This window comes from Varroa destructor, unplaced genomic scaffold (assembly GCF_002443255.2).
Source record: "Varroa destructor unplaced genomic scaffold, Vdes_3.0 BEIS01000004.1, whole genome shotgun sequence".
Lineage (NCBI taxonomy): Eukaryota > Metazoa > Arthropoda > Arachnida > Mesostigmata > Varroidae > Varroa > Varroa destructor.
In genome coordinates this window covers 35,557,145-35,576,255 of record NW_019211457.1, presented here as the reverse complement: position 1 = coordinate 35,576,255, position 19,111 = coordinate 35,557,145, and the positions used below count along the sequence as shown (strand labels likewise).

The 19,111-nt window shown below is 45.6% G+C and overlaps 2 protein-coding genes across 2 annotated transcripts in view; one reads left to right on the top strand and one right to left on the bottom strand.

The window, feature by feature from the left end:
• The window catches only part of LOC147756131 (uncharacterized), an 86,682-nt gene that overhangs the window by 18,735 nt on the left and 48,836 nt on the right, over nt 1-19,111 (bottom strand). The window lies entirely within an intron of this gene.
• Nucleotides 1,611-19,111, top strand: part of LOC111249028 (uncharacterized) — a 72,841-nt gene continuing 55,340 nt past the window's right edge. Inside the window, exon 1 of the mRNA XM_086986875.1 lies at nt 1,611-4,175. Within this exon, the coding sequence (XP_086843001.1) occupies nt 3,101-4,175 (1,075 nt within the window). The 5' untranslated portion in view covers nt 1,611-3,100. The remainder of the gene's footprint in view (nt 4,176-19,111) is intronic.

Genomic DNA, 19,111 nt, shown 5'->3' with positions numbered 1-19,111 from the left:
ATACTTTTCTCAGTCATTTGTTTATCAGTTACGTATCAAAATTACGCACGATTCTATTTTATATAATATATCTTATGTAACATAACGGTACGTCATTGCTGCCGAGCCAATTGTTTGAACTAATTAAGTACTATTATTTACGTGATTAAGCATAATTTACGTTTACCCTTTCTTTGTAAGTTCATAAAATGTTCTTTCAATTACCGGTACCGGCAAAAATCGCTCTTCTGCTATGCTGCGGCCAAGGAATACTTATAGTTGACATAATCAGATCGAGAACTATCTGTGCCCCCCGCAACCCTGTATCTCACTAAAGAGATTGTTGGAGAATTATAATGCACTTCTTGACCTATTCTATCGTCTTTGACCATTGCAAAGAACGCAGCCAATCAAGTGTCTGCGCCTAATATTGCCAATCAGATCGTGGACCAACTCAAATGTCACCCACGGCGTAGCTACTGGTGGAGTATAAGCCAACAACAAGGTCCACATCCCATAAATAACTCCTGCTAATAACCCCCTGCTCAGAACAGGGTTCTGGCATTTTCACCGTACCCCTCGTTTCATCTATGCCTTGCGAATAAGGTACTCGCCATACACATAGATAGTCGATGTGTCGGCAGCTAATCTGAACTCAAACTACAACCAGCTAATAAATTTGCCATAAATTAATCCGCCTGTCAACACCAGCGATACCTCCGTGTTCGCGTCTCTAGCGCCGAGAGACTAGCCCTTTCTAAACCCTTCGCTAATGAAATCGACACTGACATAATTCTACCGTCCACGCGCACCATTATAAATGCTACTCATTTTATATATATGTAAAAGTTTTTTCCAATAGAGACAGTTGTATTTAATAGAATGATCAAGCGATGGACAAACGCGTATACCTGAATGGCACACATTGCTCAGTGCATGTATATATAAAATGTGTATGCGTAGCGCTTAGGAGTGGCTGCAACCTTGTGAAGCCGACTGCTATGCTGCTCTCTCTGCTTACTATTGTAGCTGGGCTTCTTCTCAGATAGGCCCAATGCTATGTGGGTTCTCTTCAGCTCCGTAGAGCCAGCAGCTTCGGGAACAGCAGTAGACGACTGTGTGGAGAATGAATATGGCGGTTGTCGACGGCTGACGACTGTTCGTGTCGGTCGTTGTCGTGTTCATCGTGGTCGTAGCCTCATCGTAGCGAAGAGACTGAAGGACGAGAAAGAGCTCGTTGGACTGCTGGTGGCGAACGAACTGCTTCCTCAGAAATAGGCAGACCGACCGAGCAAGCGGCTGTTTGCTGTCCGTCGGCTGTTCAGCTCGCTTCTTTCTCTAGCCGTCGTTCGAGCGCCGGCCATTGGGTGACAGCGAACAGCAGCGGGCAGAGAGCCAGCAGCCAGCAAAAAGCGGCGTGCGAGCGAGGTAGTGACGGGCAAACTCGGCACCATCGCATCGTTGTGGTCCGACTCGCCCAGCGTAACCCGGCATTAGCAGCAGCCGCACCATGGACAGCATATGCTGCTGCTGCTGCTGCCGCCGTTAGCTCAGCCAGCCGGCCAGGCGGTAGTCAGCGAAAGAGCTACCTAGCAAGCCAGCCAGCCAGCCAGCCAGTCATCCTGCCAACTACTGCTGCCGCTACTGCTGGCCAGCTAGGCAGGGAGTCAGGCAAGCGAGCAGGCGGCAGGGAGGGAGGCCGGGAGCGAACAGCCAGCCGCGCCTGTCTGCGTCGGTCGGTTGTCGGCCTGACCGGCCAAGGCCTCCTCGTCGAGGCGGGACCTTCCGCTGGGCGAACACTGCGATTGGTCGGCGGACTCCTCCCAATTGGACGCCCGCCTCGGCGGCACGGGCTTGGCGGCCTATGGTGGTGGATTTGGCTCTGTAGCCTGGCGAATACTGGTGTGGCATCGCAGCTGAACGACCGCTGAGCGAGCGAGTTGGACCGAAGCGAGGCAAGCGACGGCTAGGGATTCGAGGATCGAGCGCGGACGCAAAACGAAAAAACACGAGGCACACTAGCGGCAATAACAGCTACAGAAGAACCGCTGGACAATGCCAACCAAACAGTGGAAGAAACAGCCAGTGTCGAGACGTGCCAGTGCGCTACGGAAACAGCTTTCGGTGTAGAGCTTGAAATATTAATAACCTCTCATCAGCCAGTCCTCGGTTTTCGAAAAACAACAGCAGCTGCCGGTCGCCCAGCCCACGTTCAGCAGCTGCACTGTTCGATATCTCGATTATCAAGGCCTGGAAAGGCACTGGCATGACAACGAGTTGGAAACGCGTCAGGACCAACTGTGAAATAGAGCGCAGGACCGCTATTTGGCTCTTACTTTTGCCTCCACGTCAGTGCCCCCCTCCTCGGATCTAGCGTGGTTCCCCCCTCCCCATTTGCCCATGTGGTGGAAGGCATAAAACGAAAATTTTACTTTTTAGACGATATAGGAGCCGAAAATAAAGAAAAAAAAAAACAAGAAAATAAAGGTACGGATTTTTAAGTGCTTTAAGTAAAGGTCGGTCCGGACAGTGACTACGACTCGTTAAGTGAACATGGCGGTTCTGAAGGCAAAATAGTGTGCAGTATCTCTCATATTTGTACGTCGACTTCTGTTCGGTGCAAAACCTGAAAGGCTGAAAGTGAGTGTGAGTGTGACTTGTCAGGATCCGGTGGCAGCGTTCGTCGATTAATAATTGTCTTCATCTGTTGGAAAGAATTTTTTGTGTCCGGGACAACATCATAATCGTGGAAATTCTTTTCGACCGATTCCCTAAATCATTCAAAGGCGCCCAGCGACGGGCTTAGATGAACTGGTGGCTAAAGCTGAGTCGCATCTGCATTAGTTGTTGATCTCTGTCTAACCTGTATCTGGTTTACGCTCGAAGCCGCTTAGATTGTTTTTGTTCAATTTGTTGTTAGCTCTTGTATCTGGTTTATCTCGTAGCTCGATCGTCCTTTGCGTATTATCTTCGACTAGAGAAGAGTTTACCTACTGCTAGCGCACAACGTGAAACGCCAATCCTATCTCATCTAACCCGTTCGAATCTCGTGGGCTCTTGACGTGCACGCGGCGAGGAAGCTCTAGCGTGCTGTCATGTATTTTTGGTAGGTGCGTAGGCTATGAACCGTGCTGTGTTCGGCGTCAACGGTTACCTCGGCACCGTTTCAGAGACTGAACGTCCGAGTAGAGCCCCACGTAGCCGCGAGGTCGACCAAGACCAAACTAGTCTCGTGGGCTTCACTCGGAGCACACGAGACTATTCACGTCCACCACAGTATAGCTCGTACGATTCGTACGGCGGTCATACCACGGCGGCAATGGCCCAATACCCTGAGCTGGCAGCACAGGTATATTTCCCGCCGCCAGCGGCTCCAGCAGATCCCTATCATCCGGCGGTGCACCATCACCACGCAGTACATCATCTAAGCGCCTATACCGACCCGCGAACACCGCCGCTACACGATGGTCCTGGTCAGTTGGAAGCGCCAACACAGCCATCCAGTTTAAGCTACACAAATCTCGACCAACAGCGGGCAGCAGCCGCAGCGGCAGCTGCTGCAGGTTATGCGCGAATTTCCACGCCAACGTACAATAACGGTTCGTCATCAGGATATAGTTCGCCAGGCGCATCTCCCAGCCCCACACATCCCGCCGCCTCAAATTTCTATCGGGAGTACCACACACATTCGCCAACAACGACAACAACGTCCGGAGCAGCTGCAGGGGTGACAGGCGGCGGCGGAGGTGGCGGAGGGGGCGGTGGCGGGGTGCATGAAGGAGCTGGTGGTGCGGGCCGTGGAACAGCAGTTGTTGGCGAACTGGCCGATCAAAAGCCGCCCATTGGATTGCCACCTTCGCCCACGCACTCCGCTTACCCTTATCTCGAGCTTGGCGCCGGCATGGGCAGCCATGGGCGACAAAACAGCGTGTGCCGCCAATCGTATATGATGGGCGGCTACCCAATGAGTGTTGGCGGGGACTACGATCTGATGCGTATGGACCCTCTGTACGGTGGCATGGGCGACGCGATGGGCGCGATTGGCTCAATGGGCGGAATGGGCTCGATGGGGGCGCCCTATCAGGGCGCAGTGGGTGCAGGATCGATCAACCCAGCGACAGTGAAATGTGCGACGAACGCTGCACCGGTCCCCACATATAAATGGATGCAAGTCAAGAGGAACGTTCCGAAACCCGGTAAGTTTTGACATTTACATTGATATATAAAGTAGAAATTTAACGTGAGATCTTGATGGGCTTACTAACCAGTTTTGTAGTAAACTACTACATGTAAATTAGGCTCTGAAATTGATTAAAAATACAAATACAGTCAGTTTGTAAAAGTTAAACAGTTAATTTCAATTATTTAAGCCAATGATTCATTTAAGTTTGACGGACAGCGTTACAAGTAAGGTGATCTGTTTAGAAACAGCTTTGTACAAATCCTGATTGGGGTCAGGTATCTGGGTTATAGGTGGTACGACTATGATCACATGTTTATTAATTATCTAATAGTTTCATATATGCCAATAATATGTCATTGTACGCTGGCAACGGTGTTGCCAGAAAGACAGTCCATAAATGTACACGGCTACATAGATGCCTCAAAGTCATATCAGAAGACGGAAATAATTATTGTGAAATCTCCCGCATTTATCGAGAACTTATTTAAGCATAGATTTTATAAATAAGTGCAGTTAGATGTAGCAACAATCAATATTTGTAGAATTTGAGCTGCTCGTCTCTGTACTAAATATTATACGACAAATTCAATGTTTATGATAGCTAAGTTGTAATACTTCCAACCTGTCAAATCTGCATAGATAAATGTAATACAACACATGGACATGGCCTGCCAACGCTTAGGTAAAACACAGTATAACCTATCACGTATTAAACAACTTTAATTGCTTTCTTATCTGGACGCAGAAGCGCTTTTCAATACCGTACACACCAGTTAACCTCTTTTTATGTTGTCAAGGTGGCGTCGTTACGAGTGAAGTCTGCTATTAGCAGGATCAACTGACGGCTTATTGTCGTTGTCGTATGCCATTCCTTATGGAAGGCCATTGTTACTGTTTACCGTCGTGTCCGCACGCGTTTGCCCGCATCGTCGGTCGGTTTTATTCCACACCAGTTGGCATCTGAAGCACTTTGTTCGATCAGCTCCACTAACAAAAACACGCAGTTACGTTCGCACAAAGCAGCGTCACAATTGGCTGGCTTGTCGGCTGGTCGTTTTTTAAGTAGCTCGTTGTTGTGAAGCGGAGTCACGCGCCGAATGAATACCTCAAAAACCATGACAACTTGTCAACTGTTGTGATGTACGCCATACAATATATGACACACAGATCTCGTAGGTGGTTACATTGCGGTTACGCAAACTGGGAGAAGTCCCTTGATCTTGCGAAAGCACCTTCCATCAGTTAATGAACTATTTACTACAAGAAACAAGCTTAAATTGAAGCATGAAGCTAAATGATAACAAAAAGCGGTCCTAGCTATATTTTCTTGCGATTCGTTCTAATCGTGTGTATGCATTCAGCTTTTATTTATCTTTAAAGTATTTTTTTAACACGTATTAATGGAATAAGCCAGTTTTTAGTGGTTTTCCAGTAGTCCAGTTTTCCACAACGAAAGTCTTCCTAGTGCTGTCTTTAGGGCAACTTTCCTAGTAGGCATGTTAGACGCGTCCTTTGTTGTTCAGCCTTTTTATCTTTTGTTCCAAAGTTAAGACTTCATGGCGCCAACATCAACCTGGCGTGCAGCTAATCGACACTCGTTGTTTCCTTGGGGCGTGTTGTTGCCCCTCGAGTGCGTCTCATCGTGCTCGTGGCCCCGACGCCTCTGCGAGGTCCCATAGTTTTACTAAGCGGAGCTATACCTTTTTGTCGACTTCGCTTCTGTTAGTCGTCGCTTGAGGAACGCCGACAAGGAGGGGTCTAGCGATGAAGGCGGTAAGGCCAAGAATGGGAAGAAAAAATAAAGCCGATATCGATTAATTGATTTTTTTCTGTGCGTTCGTCGCCTCTAGCCCCGACTGAAGCTCGGGCTAATCAAGCCTGGCCTGTTACTTTCAATTCATTCATTCAGGTCTTCGCACAGTACATGAGACGTCGATGCCATAGTCCTATTTCTACTATTTACGCTGATGCACCGACTACTTAGACTTATTGTAGACCATGAAGGGGAAAACTTTACTAATAAATAAATACATACGACGGGGTTATAGAGTTGTATAATACGTTGATAATTTAGAAAGAAATGGTTGCTTAATTTTCGCAGAACAATGGGCTTTTATATAAATGTACTAATTATTCATGAAATTAATATATTATGTGTGACAATAGTTCGTTCACCTGCTATATTTTTGGTAGTCTAAACCGCTAATTAAATACATCCGGCTTATTACTATTATTATTATCCGGCTTACGGTGGCACGCAGGATCGGTAACCGCCAAAGGTCAGCTTCTCCAATGTGTAGATATATTTAGTGAACAGCTCCGTTACGGCGGCAAATGCATAGACAAGCAGCAGAACTATGTAGAGGCATGGTAGTATTTAGTTGGTGTGCGAAATCTTCAAATAAATCAGGGCGGCCTTTCTACGACTCTCGATATCGGAACATCGCTACAGATCAACTTGTATTCTGCCAAATGTAATAGGACATATTTTCAGATGCGGACATCGAAGGTTCGCTGTTGCTATCCTAAGCTAGATGCACTACGGATAATAGATGCTGTATATTGTGCCGATTCAGCCGTCCCCCACTCAGACGTTTTGCAGGGCACTACCGCGAACGTGTGCACAAACTGTTATACAATTTTCGTGTAAACTTGGCGCGCTTTGAAAAACTAAATGTCTTCTGATAATACACCTCGTGTATTAGGCCAGCGTTGTTACCCTGATTACAAATATCACCATTAGATATTTTCATAATTAATTTTTACAGATGATTGTCGTTAAAAACCATTGACCAAAGTAATAGCTAATAAGACTTTCTACCGTAGAAGACCTGAGTCAGCTGCTAGCGGCTTAGTTTAGGACGAGATCCAAAATGTTAAAGACTTTATTGTAAACTAGCATAAAAATACTTATCTTCTGTATCCTGCCAAAACAAAACGTGCTGACTATAAAGCGTGACACCTTTTAAAGAACCGAACCGTGAAAACAGTTCGTTTGCCTCCAGGATATTGTTATAATTTCGATAAGGGGAAAAGGAGTGAAAGGTCTTCCATGCGTCTTACTCGCGAGAGACTCTCACGTCCATTCACATAATTAAATTTATGTACTTTTTCTTCCTATGGGGTACATCTTACCGCTCAGCCATCATGCCGTCCTTCATTCTTTTTTATTATGTCTACAATGCAACGTTTGTCTCCTCAATAACAGTCGTATATTGCTTTACGCCTGCGAAAGCAAATGAGGCCGATTAATTTGCCCACGCTTCATTAGATGTGGCTAATATACGGTGGCGGTACTAGCTAGGGGCAAAGCGAAACGAGAAGGGCAAAAAACAGTGGGCGGTCTTGTTTCAAACTAATTAGCCAGAAGAGCAGCAACTTCATATGCAAACTTTTTTGTTTTTCGTCAGCCTCGTTTTCCTCGTTGTTTCTATTAATATTGCCATCGTTCTATCCGCCCTTAAGTGTAATATGTCCAAACTACGTCATCACAGTCGCCACTTGTCTCATCAGTGCGCACGATGCCCTCCTGGCTGGACTAAGTCACACATGGGCGCTTTCTGGTCCTCGGGTACTTGTGGATAACGGTACTAACAGACACAACAGCTGACAATAACTTTTCAAAGCTAGGCCAGCCTAACGCCACTGGGCTATAAATAGAAGTAATAGTTGTGCGTCGGCTAATTCTGTCATATAATCATAAGGTAAACAGCTCTTCGGTTTCTATCACCTCTTTGGAATATAACATGCAACCCAGCGCTGATTGCAATAATGCTTATAATGTAGTATATAATGAATGACACACAATACTGTAACTGTGAGATAAACGTAGCAAACGTGTTCATAACAGCGGAAATCGCGCATGCAATCCTTCCAATCACCATCGTCGTTTTACAGCATCTTGAACAGCAACGGCGACATGTTCCCCCGATCTCTGATTTCGCCTCGTAATCTCGAAGCACACAAACCCAATTAATTAAACAACCATGCGTATGTGTGAGGCTGGGTGCATGCGCGCCACATTCTGCCTACTGTTAGTGCTGATTTTTCCTGTTTTTTAGCAACTACTCTGTCCTAGTTAAAATCCTTTTGTCGGTTGTAGGTAGTACCTCGGCGCGTCCTTTCGCACGGAAAGTGCGTCACCATGCGCCTCAATCACCATGCGTCTGCCCGTGTTGTCGAGACAGGCCACTGGGTAAAGTTGGCAGATGTTGGAGCGTTTAGTATCGACGTTATTGTCGTTGATATAAAATGACGCAGATGTGGTTCTTCGTTGTCGATGATGCCTATCGACCCATATAAACGTCGAAACCCGCTTAGCGTACAATTATAAGTAGACACGCATGTACATATGTCCGTGCAACGCTGGCCAACAAAATCTGCAACCGTCTGTGGTTTCCTGCACCTGCACCACCGCTAAAAAACTAGTGCTAATTCTGCATTGTCGTAATGTTATGCGTCAACTGTCAGTTCTCCTTTACATAATTACGAGTGAAAAACGGGACATCATATTAAGCATTCTAATATGAACAGCTTAGGTATTCGATCGACTCGTTTGGTTTTTCATTTGTGACACGCACTTTCTTGACTGTACACTTCAATTCTTACCCTTGTGGGAAAGGTAATGACCGGTTTCTGTTTGTTTCTGGGTAATAAGCGGTGAGAGGTATGTAGTCTGTTGTGTCGTCATTGCTCAGATCATTGGCACCAAGCAGCAAAGAAAGAGGTGCTCACGGTGGCCAATGTGCGTAAGAGCGTGCAGTTGCGCTTCTTCTTTTTGGACGTTTGTGCGCTCGTATGAGCGTCTTCCATTGCTGAACTGAACGTTCTTCGCTCCATTCCCGTCTGGCAGTCGGAAGGAGCTAGAGCTGCTGCAGCAGCAGCAGCAGCAAGACTTAAAATCATTGTCGAAGACACTACGGCCATCTCAGTCGTTCTCCTCGTCAGATTTCCTGGAGAATTGTCATCTTGTACCTGTTTGCGGAAGTAGCTGCATTAGCCGCCGGTGCTTATAACAGTGGTAGTAATCTACTACTCACAACCTAGCGAGTTACAATAACAACAACAAATATCTACTATAATAACAGCAATATGCTGTAGCATTTAGGAACGATCGACGTTAGATGTTTCGTGCTCCGTACACGAACATCAGTGGTCAGTTGGCCCGATCCGTCCGTCCGAGTGCCAACTGTCCGGCGGAGAATACTAACGGCAACGGAAGCATCTTATCCCTTCCCTTTCTCATTGGCGGTCCTAGCCTTTTGGTGATGCGATTTGGAATCGCGAAGGCAAGGGATTATTATAATGATGACGATAGCAACAAGAACTTCAGCGGCGACGTTCAAGCCGAAAACAATGATAGAGTCGGATCGTCTTTCTGGCTAAGTGGTCCGTCGAAGGGCTTGGCTGATCGCGAGGCTGGAGACCGGGCTGGACGGAAGGTTGCTGAGCGTTAAGGGACTGTCCGTTGTTCGCGTCTGTTGTGATCAGTTGACTGGACTGGCTGTGCGTAAGTGTATGTCCGTGTGATCACCTTCTTCCGTGAGCCGACAGTCCATGGTCGCTTCAGCGCCCTCGCAATCCTACGATCTCTACGCTTAGTTGTCCCTCTTTGCGGTGGCAGCAGCTCCCAGTCTGGACCCAGACACCGACCGACCGGTCACCCGTTCCGTGTGCCTGTCGGTTAGAACTCGACATTTCGCAGAGATAATGTCAGCGTCCCTGTGCTACTTACACCGGTTCCGTTCAGGCCACTCAGTTAAACTTCGAGGCGAACAGTTGAAGAGTCGGAATAAACCAAGATAAAGATATGCTTCGATTGAATCAGAAACTAACGCGTTGCTCGCACTGACTAGGCGAAATGAGGAATCGATAGGATCCTTCAGTGGAGCTCGTTTTACACTGAGGCGAGAAGAAACGTGCTGTAAGCATCAAATGCAGGCTGTAGTAAGATTAGTATAAGTCAGCATAAGATGAAGAATCCGAATAGCGTAAATCACTGGCTAAACTTAATACTGAGTAGTACCAGCATGACGGCATAGCATGAACAATGACCAAAGATGCGCCAATGCGGGATAGTATTGTATGACATGGTGAGGTTTGCAGAGCAAGTTGACCTTATCTTGAACAAGAATAGAACCGAAGTTTCGTGATCAATTTTGCTATGCGCCAACCTAGATTTCAACAAGGCTAAACGAATATAGCGTAGTGGCCCAAGTTTAGACTGCGCTATACTTCCAGTGAAATTAGGCTTAGATATAGTTCGGTTACGGTACGTACTAGAAAATGGGTAGTAATTCGCTTTAGCAGTAATGTTAAACTACTAAAACAGACATAAAAGCTGCAGAAAAAATGGACGTCTTTTTCGTACAGAGAGCACCTTGTACACAAAGAACGACTTGGTATTGTGAGTACATGACATATTAAGGTCATGACGATAGAATTCTCGAAGCTGATGATCAGTCCCTGCGTGTAAGTAATTTACTGTGTAACAGATATTATATAGCGGCAATTATATAGCTGTATTCAACTTTAGTCTAGATATTGTTAACTCGGAATTCATTCGCAATCAAGATTATAATACTGATATTACCGTGTTTGAATTCTATATGGCGTCACCTCGTGATGAAGCCCCTAAACCGAAGTAGTAATAAGCCGTCTCTAGCCTAGGTGGTCCTAATTATACGAATATGTATGTATGTATGTATGTATAAGAAGAACGAGCTACGCAGTTGATCTAAGCCTTCCTATACATCCTACAGTAGTGCTCAGTCGTATTCAGCGTCGATACGTCGTCAGGGGTTTCAGATCACTCCCCAGGGAGAAGTTTATTAGCGGCGGTTGGATTCGCAAAAGTCGCGGTCAACCAGATCATAATGATTTCGGATGAAAGCATCTGATCTAATTCCACTGATCTAAGTAGACTGCCTCTCTCTGTCTTTTCTTCCCCACATCGGGTATAACCTGCTGGCTAACAAGGAGCAACTAGAACCCCGAAAACGGCCTTCATGATCAGATTGCTGTAGTTTGTTTACTGATATCAAAACGAAGCTGAGCATCTTGTCGGGGCGCATGAATATTTTCACTCGCAAGCCTTTGCAAGGGGCTTTGTTCGTTTGAGCGTAAGTCGCTTCCCATAAGCATCGTCCATAACAACGAACTTTGTCAGAGCGGGCTTGCACTCTCAATGAACGTCTACAAACATGTTCAATGTGGGAGTCACACACTGCCACCTCATTTGTTATCTGGGTATATCTGAGTGCCGTTTAAGCAAGAAGTGCGTATTTCTGGAAATGACTTCAGTCCCACTATGAACGACTATAGAATCAAAGAATGCAATGTACGATTGACGAACAACGTACGTTCAGTCAGGTCTTTCAAATCCTTATCTGAGCAGCTCGCGTCGAAATCTGGAATATGTTTACACCAAAAATAACCGACGCTTGATCCAGCACAAAGAGCAAAAAGTCTATTCTTACATACATATATATATATATATATATATATACGAAAAAGACAGATGCAAGAGGACAATTCTTGTTGACAATATATAGTGCTGGTATTTCTTACAAGTATTACAATTATTATTGTAGTATTATCCTGATGGTGGTTACCTTTATTATAACATAGGCGGGTAAAGGCCTCTGTTTATCTATCGACTGGGTGCAAAAATATTTTTTGCAATTTGTACAAATCGATAAGCGTGGTCCGTACCATTTCTGTACGCTGCATTTTGTGAAATATGTATGAGGCAGTTGCAGGCAAATTGCTACGCGGCGTCTATTACAACGCTCCTTGCTACACTTGACCTGAAAAGATCATAGTTGTTGAGGAAAAGCCATTGGATCGTGGAAATTGGATTGGCGGACTGTTATTTTCAGGGCGGATGGTGGCCGGAGAGATCAGAATAAATTGGCATGGATATTGTTGCCGATGGTATTACCGCCGCCGTCTCTGTTATCGTTATTATCGTTGTTGTTTCTGTTGTTGTCGTGGTCGTCATCAAAATCAATATCGAAAATGACGTTTCTCCCTGCGACGATTGCTTCGGGAGGGACAAGGGTCGCAGGAAGACGAGTCGCGTGGAGCTGCCGAAGCCAAGAGCGCCGCACTGTTTCAGCGATCCCTGTCGCTGCTGCTATGTGCGGACTCTACCGCCATGTTCGCAGACAGGCGACTAGTACGGAGCACGACAGCGGCGGCGGCATGAGCAGTTACGGGGGATTCGAGGGGTGGACTTGCTAGGAGGGAGCGTTGACTACGCCGGCTCTTGCTGTGCGCGCTATTCCGCGCGGATGATGGATCTGCTTCTCCGGTCCGGTCGCCAGCAGTAGCAGCACTTAGAGAGGATCTGCTGCTTGCTCTAACTCGACGACGCGGGGTTGCTGTTGTGTAGAGTGTGATCGGCCGGTCGGTTTGCCGTCTGCACCTCTCTGTCACTAGTGCTGCCACTGCTGCTAATGTGGCCATCTTTACGATACTTGCTTACTTGCTAGCTAGCTAACTTAGCTCGGTACGATGCAGTGCTGCTACAAGACTGCGTATCTCGTCGGTCAGTGACGATCGAGCGCTCAGCACAGCGGACACAGACAAACCCGGTATAGGGAGGCAGAGGAGAATGAAGCCCGGTCAAGGAAGAATTGTTGCAAGGCCACGACGGCCTCGATGTGTTGGACCGTTTTGCCACTATCGCTGCGTTGCTCCATGCAGACGAAGCAGAATATACAGGATAATGTAGTTCTAGCGGCAGTACGTACGAAGCCTGAGTCGACGCTCAACCATACGAGCGTTCATTGTGAAAACCTCCCTACCGTTAGGTACAGTGTGACCTATTATATGAGCAACGGATTCGGTGTACGTGTGCGGTGCCAAAAAGCACCGACACAGGAAGACACTATAGCTTAATCGTAATAGTAATAATAATAGTGTAAAATAGATAAGTGGATCGTACGTCTCTGGATTATGAAGCCCAACTCATTGAGAAACGCCTCAGCTATAAAATCGGCCACTCAAACTAGATACTACAAAAGCTGGGCGGTCAAAATGCTCATCTGAATAAGAAAATAATACTGACAAATGCTACAATTTTAACACGATTAGGTTAATTTGTTCAGTCGTAGCGATCCGTATTGTTATAATATAGGCCTTCGTTCTCTTTAAGCCTTAATCCTTAATACTATTATTCTGAATAACATAAATCATATGACCATTTCACACTTGGTTTTCTGTAACTCTTGTTGTCATTCTACTAGGGAATGAGTATTACTCCCACATATGTGGATTGTAGATAAAACTTCACTCGAAAGTCACCTAATCAATTGAGTGCACTACAAAATTTGATGGAATTATATTGTCGTCGCCGTTTGTGCCAACTTACAATTTCAATTCGTGCAAAGTTGTTAAACTTCCTAACTAATGTTTATATATGTTCCACCGTTCTCGCCAGCAGTTTGTGGTGAGATGTCATCAAGAGCAGTAGGTTGTCTTAACATTATTGAAAATGTCGCACTGGAGAACGTCTTCACACCGGTGTTTAGGGGCTCTGATCTGACTAACTGGTGACACGGACACAATTCTCTCAGTGCTGTGATTGTGCCTTCTATTTCCTGTCCCCCGGCCACCCGTGATATCTTCAAGTCATTTTCTTTCTTGAGGTCGCTACTGCGCCGGGCTGCATTTATATGGAAAGTACATCCCCGGTATCCATGGCCACTCCGAACTTGCAAAGTATGCCGATGAGCTGCGTTTGTGTCATGATTTCAGCCGGTGAAGGGTACTGCGAAGTCCTGTTGTGATTTCACAGCGGGCACCTCTCTGTCGAGAGTAGATGTCTCTAGTTCATCTCTCACGATCTCTCGCTCACCGCCTCAATTCGATCTTTGATGAGTGTCATCCTCGTCACTCGAAGATGACATTAGCTCGTCACAACGAGGTGAGGTCACAATGAGAAAAAGGACAAATCACCCATCTGGGTAAATCTCTGCTGAAGGAGGTATCTATCGAGATATGCTCTGCTTCGTATATATTGATGTCTTCCACCTCTGTATATCCAACTTGATGCCGCATCATTCAGAGTGTATCTTCCTTGCGTAGAAACTAGCACGCGTATATAAGAGTGAACTTCCTAAACTCTAGGACCACTTGAATGCAATATAATCGCTCTTAGAGATATGTCCTTTCCTGCGCAGTGGCACTGTTATCTAAGTATGCCAAGCGAGAGTTCGAAATTGGCTTCGGCCGTGGTCTCTAATCGGACAATCGCTGTATTTTCTTTCGTGACTCGTCGCGCTTCTATCTGGATACCATAAAAAAAGCGTGCTTTTCGCAGTGATCTCATATGGCACTGCTTACAGTCATGCTAATATGTTGTTGCCAGTCGTCGATTGACAGTGGACATGTGATTGTTATGTAGCTCTGTTGATCCGAATCTACTGATTAAAGTTGGCCTATCAGTTCGTTACTCCGGGTTGAAGGGAGCGAAGCTTCGAAATTTTCATTCCTGTCATACATCTAGCCTAACAGTTCGAATTTTTACAAACGTTTTTCTCTAATTAATAAGGTCGCTACAGGTTACCATATTGTCTCATAGCACACTTTAATCGTTCGAGCGAAGATTTCTATTGACATTTTACGACAACAGTGAAGGGACTCCATTAGAGGTCTCAGAGCAAACTGATCGCACTGCAGTATTTGATTATGCACACTTTTACAGGAAGCCAGATACACACATCTAGACACAATTCAAAAGGCATGGCTACAGCGTTACAAAGTTTTTACCGTATTATAGACTAGCATATGAATCTACCCCGTACCACAATCAATAGTAATTATATTCTTACTTAAAATGCAATTGTACGCGTAATTGGCAGATTGGCTTCGTTTGTCCCGATTGAGACATGCATATGTTGCAAAAAGGCACTTGGAATCTGCTTCCAAATGTTTAACAATAACTGTGGTCGCGGTCAATGCCAAACTTCCTACATATTGCAATGGTAGTTCATTATGTAAGTTCGTTTTTCTATTTCTATATTTATGTCTGATTACATTTTATAGCATAACCGGGCAGCTTAGTGATAACGGCAGATAGCGACAAAATCACTTAACCCTATTCTTCTAAGCTAGCTTTGCTTTTCTCACATAATCAACCATATATTAAGCAATCAGTTTATCTATGTAAGGGCACAGGCTCAGAAAATGGGAACGGTCGTGCCTCCTCACTACGATATCATTGTACTGTTGAGTGCTAGAGATAGGTGAACTGCTTTGCGGTAGCATAAAAGATACATCCATAACTCTGCGATGTAACACCTTCCTTTATCCACAAAATACGCTCCGTCATATTTGGAGAGGATCGATGACAGAAGTACAATGTTTCGCCTAGGAAGGCAGCTGCGATAACGGCGGCATAAAAGTATGATACAGAAAATGCCACTTAGAACGCAGGCAAACAATAGGGTGAAAAAAAAATAATGTCGATGGCAGCGCGCTTCTCTCCTAATGTGCACGTTAGTGTTGTAATAGTGCTAGTGGTCTTTCACTGTGCCACCTCTACTTCGGTGTTCCGAATATAAATTGATCAAAATTCACCCAGAATCGGATCTTCACGAACGCAACAAGATGTTAGCGGCGCTGTGAGTCAGGCAACAGCCACTACAAGCGACAGTGCTTCTGTAGTCGTCATCATTGCCTGCGTTTGTTACCACAAAGATGGTTCCTTGTACAATGTGCACTGCGCGTAGCTGGCACACAACAACGAGACGCAGTACAAATATACAAGATGTAGACCAACACGCGTTGTTATTTGTGGCCCATGTAAAAGACGCAGGAGAACATATGTACGCGCGTCATGTCATGCCGGTTACCAAAGCCGCCCCGAAGGCTTACTTTTTGCCCCTCGTATCGTGTCTCAAAACTCTATCTGAGAAGAAAACGACGTCTAAAGTCGCTTATGCCAGCTAACCTCAACGCAAGCTGGTCACTAACTTCAACGTTATTTTCTGCGGTCCCAGACTTCGAGCAGCTTGGACCTCGCTTTATGACGCTGAGGATCAGCTAGTGAAGGACCTCCTGCTGAGAGGCCCACCGTCGAAATCCGCCGTCAAAACGGCGTCGTTCCATGCCAGCGTGCGCTTGGCGCTTTCCGTTTTCCGTTACTAGTGCTGCTGCTGCACGAGCCAGGCCTTGATAAAGAAATACGCTCGCTGTTTATCATCACTACTTATGCATTCGTCCAGATACATTCCACTATAAGCTTGTTTCGAATATATCTACCGCTGTCGATGAGATAAACAGTTTTTTAATATCACTGCTAGGTACGTTAATTTACGAATAAACAGACCTATAGGGAAAGCCTCCAGTTCAGTATACGTCGTACTTATCGCTAACGTACTTCAGGTACGTTACAACACATCTCAGCACTACTTCTGCTACACTCAGCTTTGCTACTGCCGAGTTGTCATTGCCGAAAACTGTCGATATCAGACCATGTTTGGATGGTTCCAACAGCATGGATCGTCACGAACTGTGTGCGACAATCTCAGTCCATGAAGTTCAATCAGGATCAGTCAACAGCACGATGCTACTGTTGATATGATCGGGTCGGCTTTTTCAATACCTCCGCGTTCTATGCCCGCTGTATCATTCAAAACATATCGAAACAACCTAGGTTTGACAGGCTGTGCTATCATCATGCAACGCGAGGGTCGTGGGTTAGAAACGTTGAGTCACCAAGGTGTCCGTTATTGGTGGCAGACACCGATGCACCCTTCAATAGCTTTGTATACTAGCCTGTCTCACTGCCCTTTCGAATTTTCGTGGCTTTAGATCGAGTGCACTGAAAAAAAGAGCTGTTCTCGCAACTCGCGAAAGTTTTTGCTAGAGGTCGTCGATTCTCCCAGTGGGCGACAGTAAGGGTATGCGTCTCGTCCGTTGGCTATAGTAGAGGTGATGTGTGAGGGAGTTTTGACAACGGAGTTGTCTTCACTCAAACGCTTGCGGTGTCCGTCACTCCGCAGGTCGGGGCCCGCATTCGGGCCTTTGACGGATAACCACGGGATGAAGTCAGCGTGCACGCTTACCGAGTTTAAGGCGAGTTTGAGTTGCAACGCGATAGGACATCTCGTTGTATCTCATCTTTCTGTTAGGCTAGAGAAATGGTTCTCCTGACAACCGCTTAAGACACTCACCGTTGTGCGAGATGAACTAGGAGGGAGATTTGGCAATAACGTTAAGTATGATCCGTGCTGGAGCCGCACCGGAAGAAAGTGGGGTTTGAGGTAGTACCTTTGAGCCCCTCAACGATGCTTAAAGGCCAAGAAAATTTGCATTTTGAAAAAACACATGGAAAATACAGCTGTTTAACATAGTGCATGGTCTATATTATACACACTAAGCGATAAGCAGGGGATCTCTACTATATATTATTTCTATATTTTTGCTACATATTCTGAAATGCTTATACTTCAGACACCTGTAACTGTATATGGACACTTGGAACTGTGCAAATTGCCGTTTCGTATCACTTTGAGGATCTCGAGATTGTTTAGCGATCGATTTGTCTGGTCGCGGACTTCGAGCTCACCTCGTGTTTCCACCTCAGCTTACTGGTTGTGAGACATCAAATGTTATCGAGCTATTAATTTGAATTTTACGAACCGCTTCTCCTGTTTGTGAAAAACACTGCAGTACATCTTTAAGGTTATCAGATCGCTATTTTAAAGGTTGAATCAAAACGATACGTTGGTAACAAGCAGTATTCGTATCCAACGGCCGCGTTGTATTCCTTTAGAGCGAAAGGAGAAAATTCCTATACCTATAATGTTAATGAATATTTTCGTATCTAAGTCTAACGGTGATACCGAATGTAGGCTAGTAGTTTCTCTGTGAGGAGCTTTCCGCTCACCTCTCGCTATTGCCCAGTTCTCCAGCTAACACAAGATAACATTGCCGCCGTCATACTGCCAAAATAGCTATCGAACATAAAACAACCTAATCCACCATTAATCGCCCGCTGTAAACGTCCTAACATTAATATATCCACTAAGGCCGAATATGACGACTGCCTCATTACATATAAGAATATTTGCTCACGAAATTCTGCTTTCCCGGAGAATGCAACCTCTCAGAGAGTGCCCCCCTTATACGGTAAATATGCGCCCAATCTCAGGACAAATTCCTGCCATACCAACGTAGAAGCCTCCGGACCCTGATCACTGTGGCACGAGAGCCACGACGATGTCTACTCTGTATACTTCTTGAGGTGCTATGAACGCTTGACTACGAAAAAGTATTTTCGAAGCTATAGCTCAACTGCAATTCACACCTCTCTGTTTTACAATCATCAATCAAACGAGTTCGTCAATGCCACCATATCGCCACCAGTCTTATGTAAAATCAAAAATAATTAATCACGAAAGTCGAACTGCCAATCGTTGAACGAGCGTAGTCATTTTTAGTGATACTGCTTCTCAGAATAGAGCTCAACATCGACTATATACTCTGCACATACTGAAAAAGCTCTCCAGTTAGCAGAAACACGATGCCTGCGCTAGATAAGCGTACATTTTATGCTATTGTATGTACACCTAGATGATATATAATATCTAAGCATGTGAACGAGAATTTATCAGCACCGTTTCTACACAGTTCGATATGTCGAACCTTCTAGAAGTAGCACTAGAAGAGCAAATGCATTAGGCAACCATCGAGGAGCCAAGCGAGGCTTGCTCATGACGACGGGGGAGATCTCGGCGTGTTAGGACGGACGGGAGGAAGACTCGTGGGTCTAACTTCGCACTCGTCTAACCAACAGTTGGCTCGTAGGCTCACTGAGAGGAGGAAAAGGCTATCTAGCTTTAGCTATAGCTCCTTGCGGGCATGGGCGAGAGAGGAAGGTTGGGGATTGGGCTGCTTTAGGTTACTAGCCGGTAAGGAAGCTTCGTGTTGGCAGGC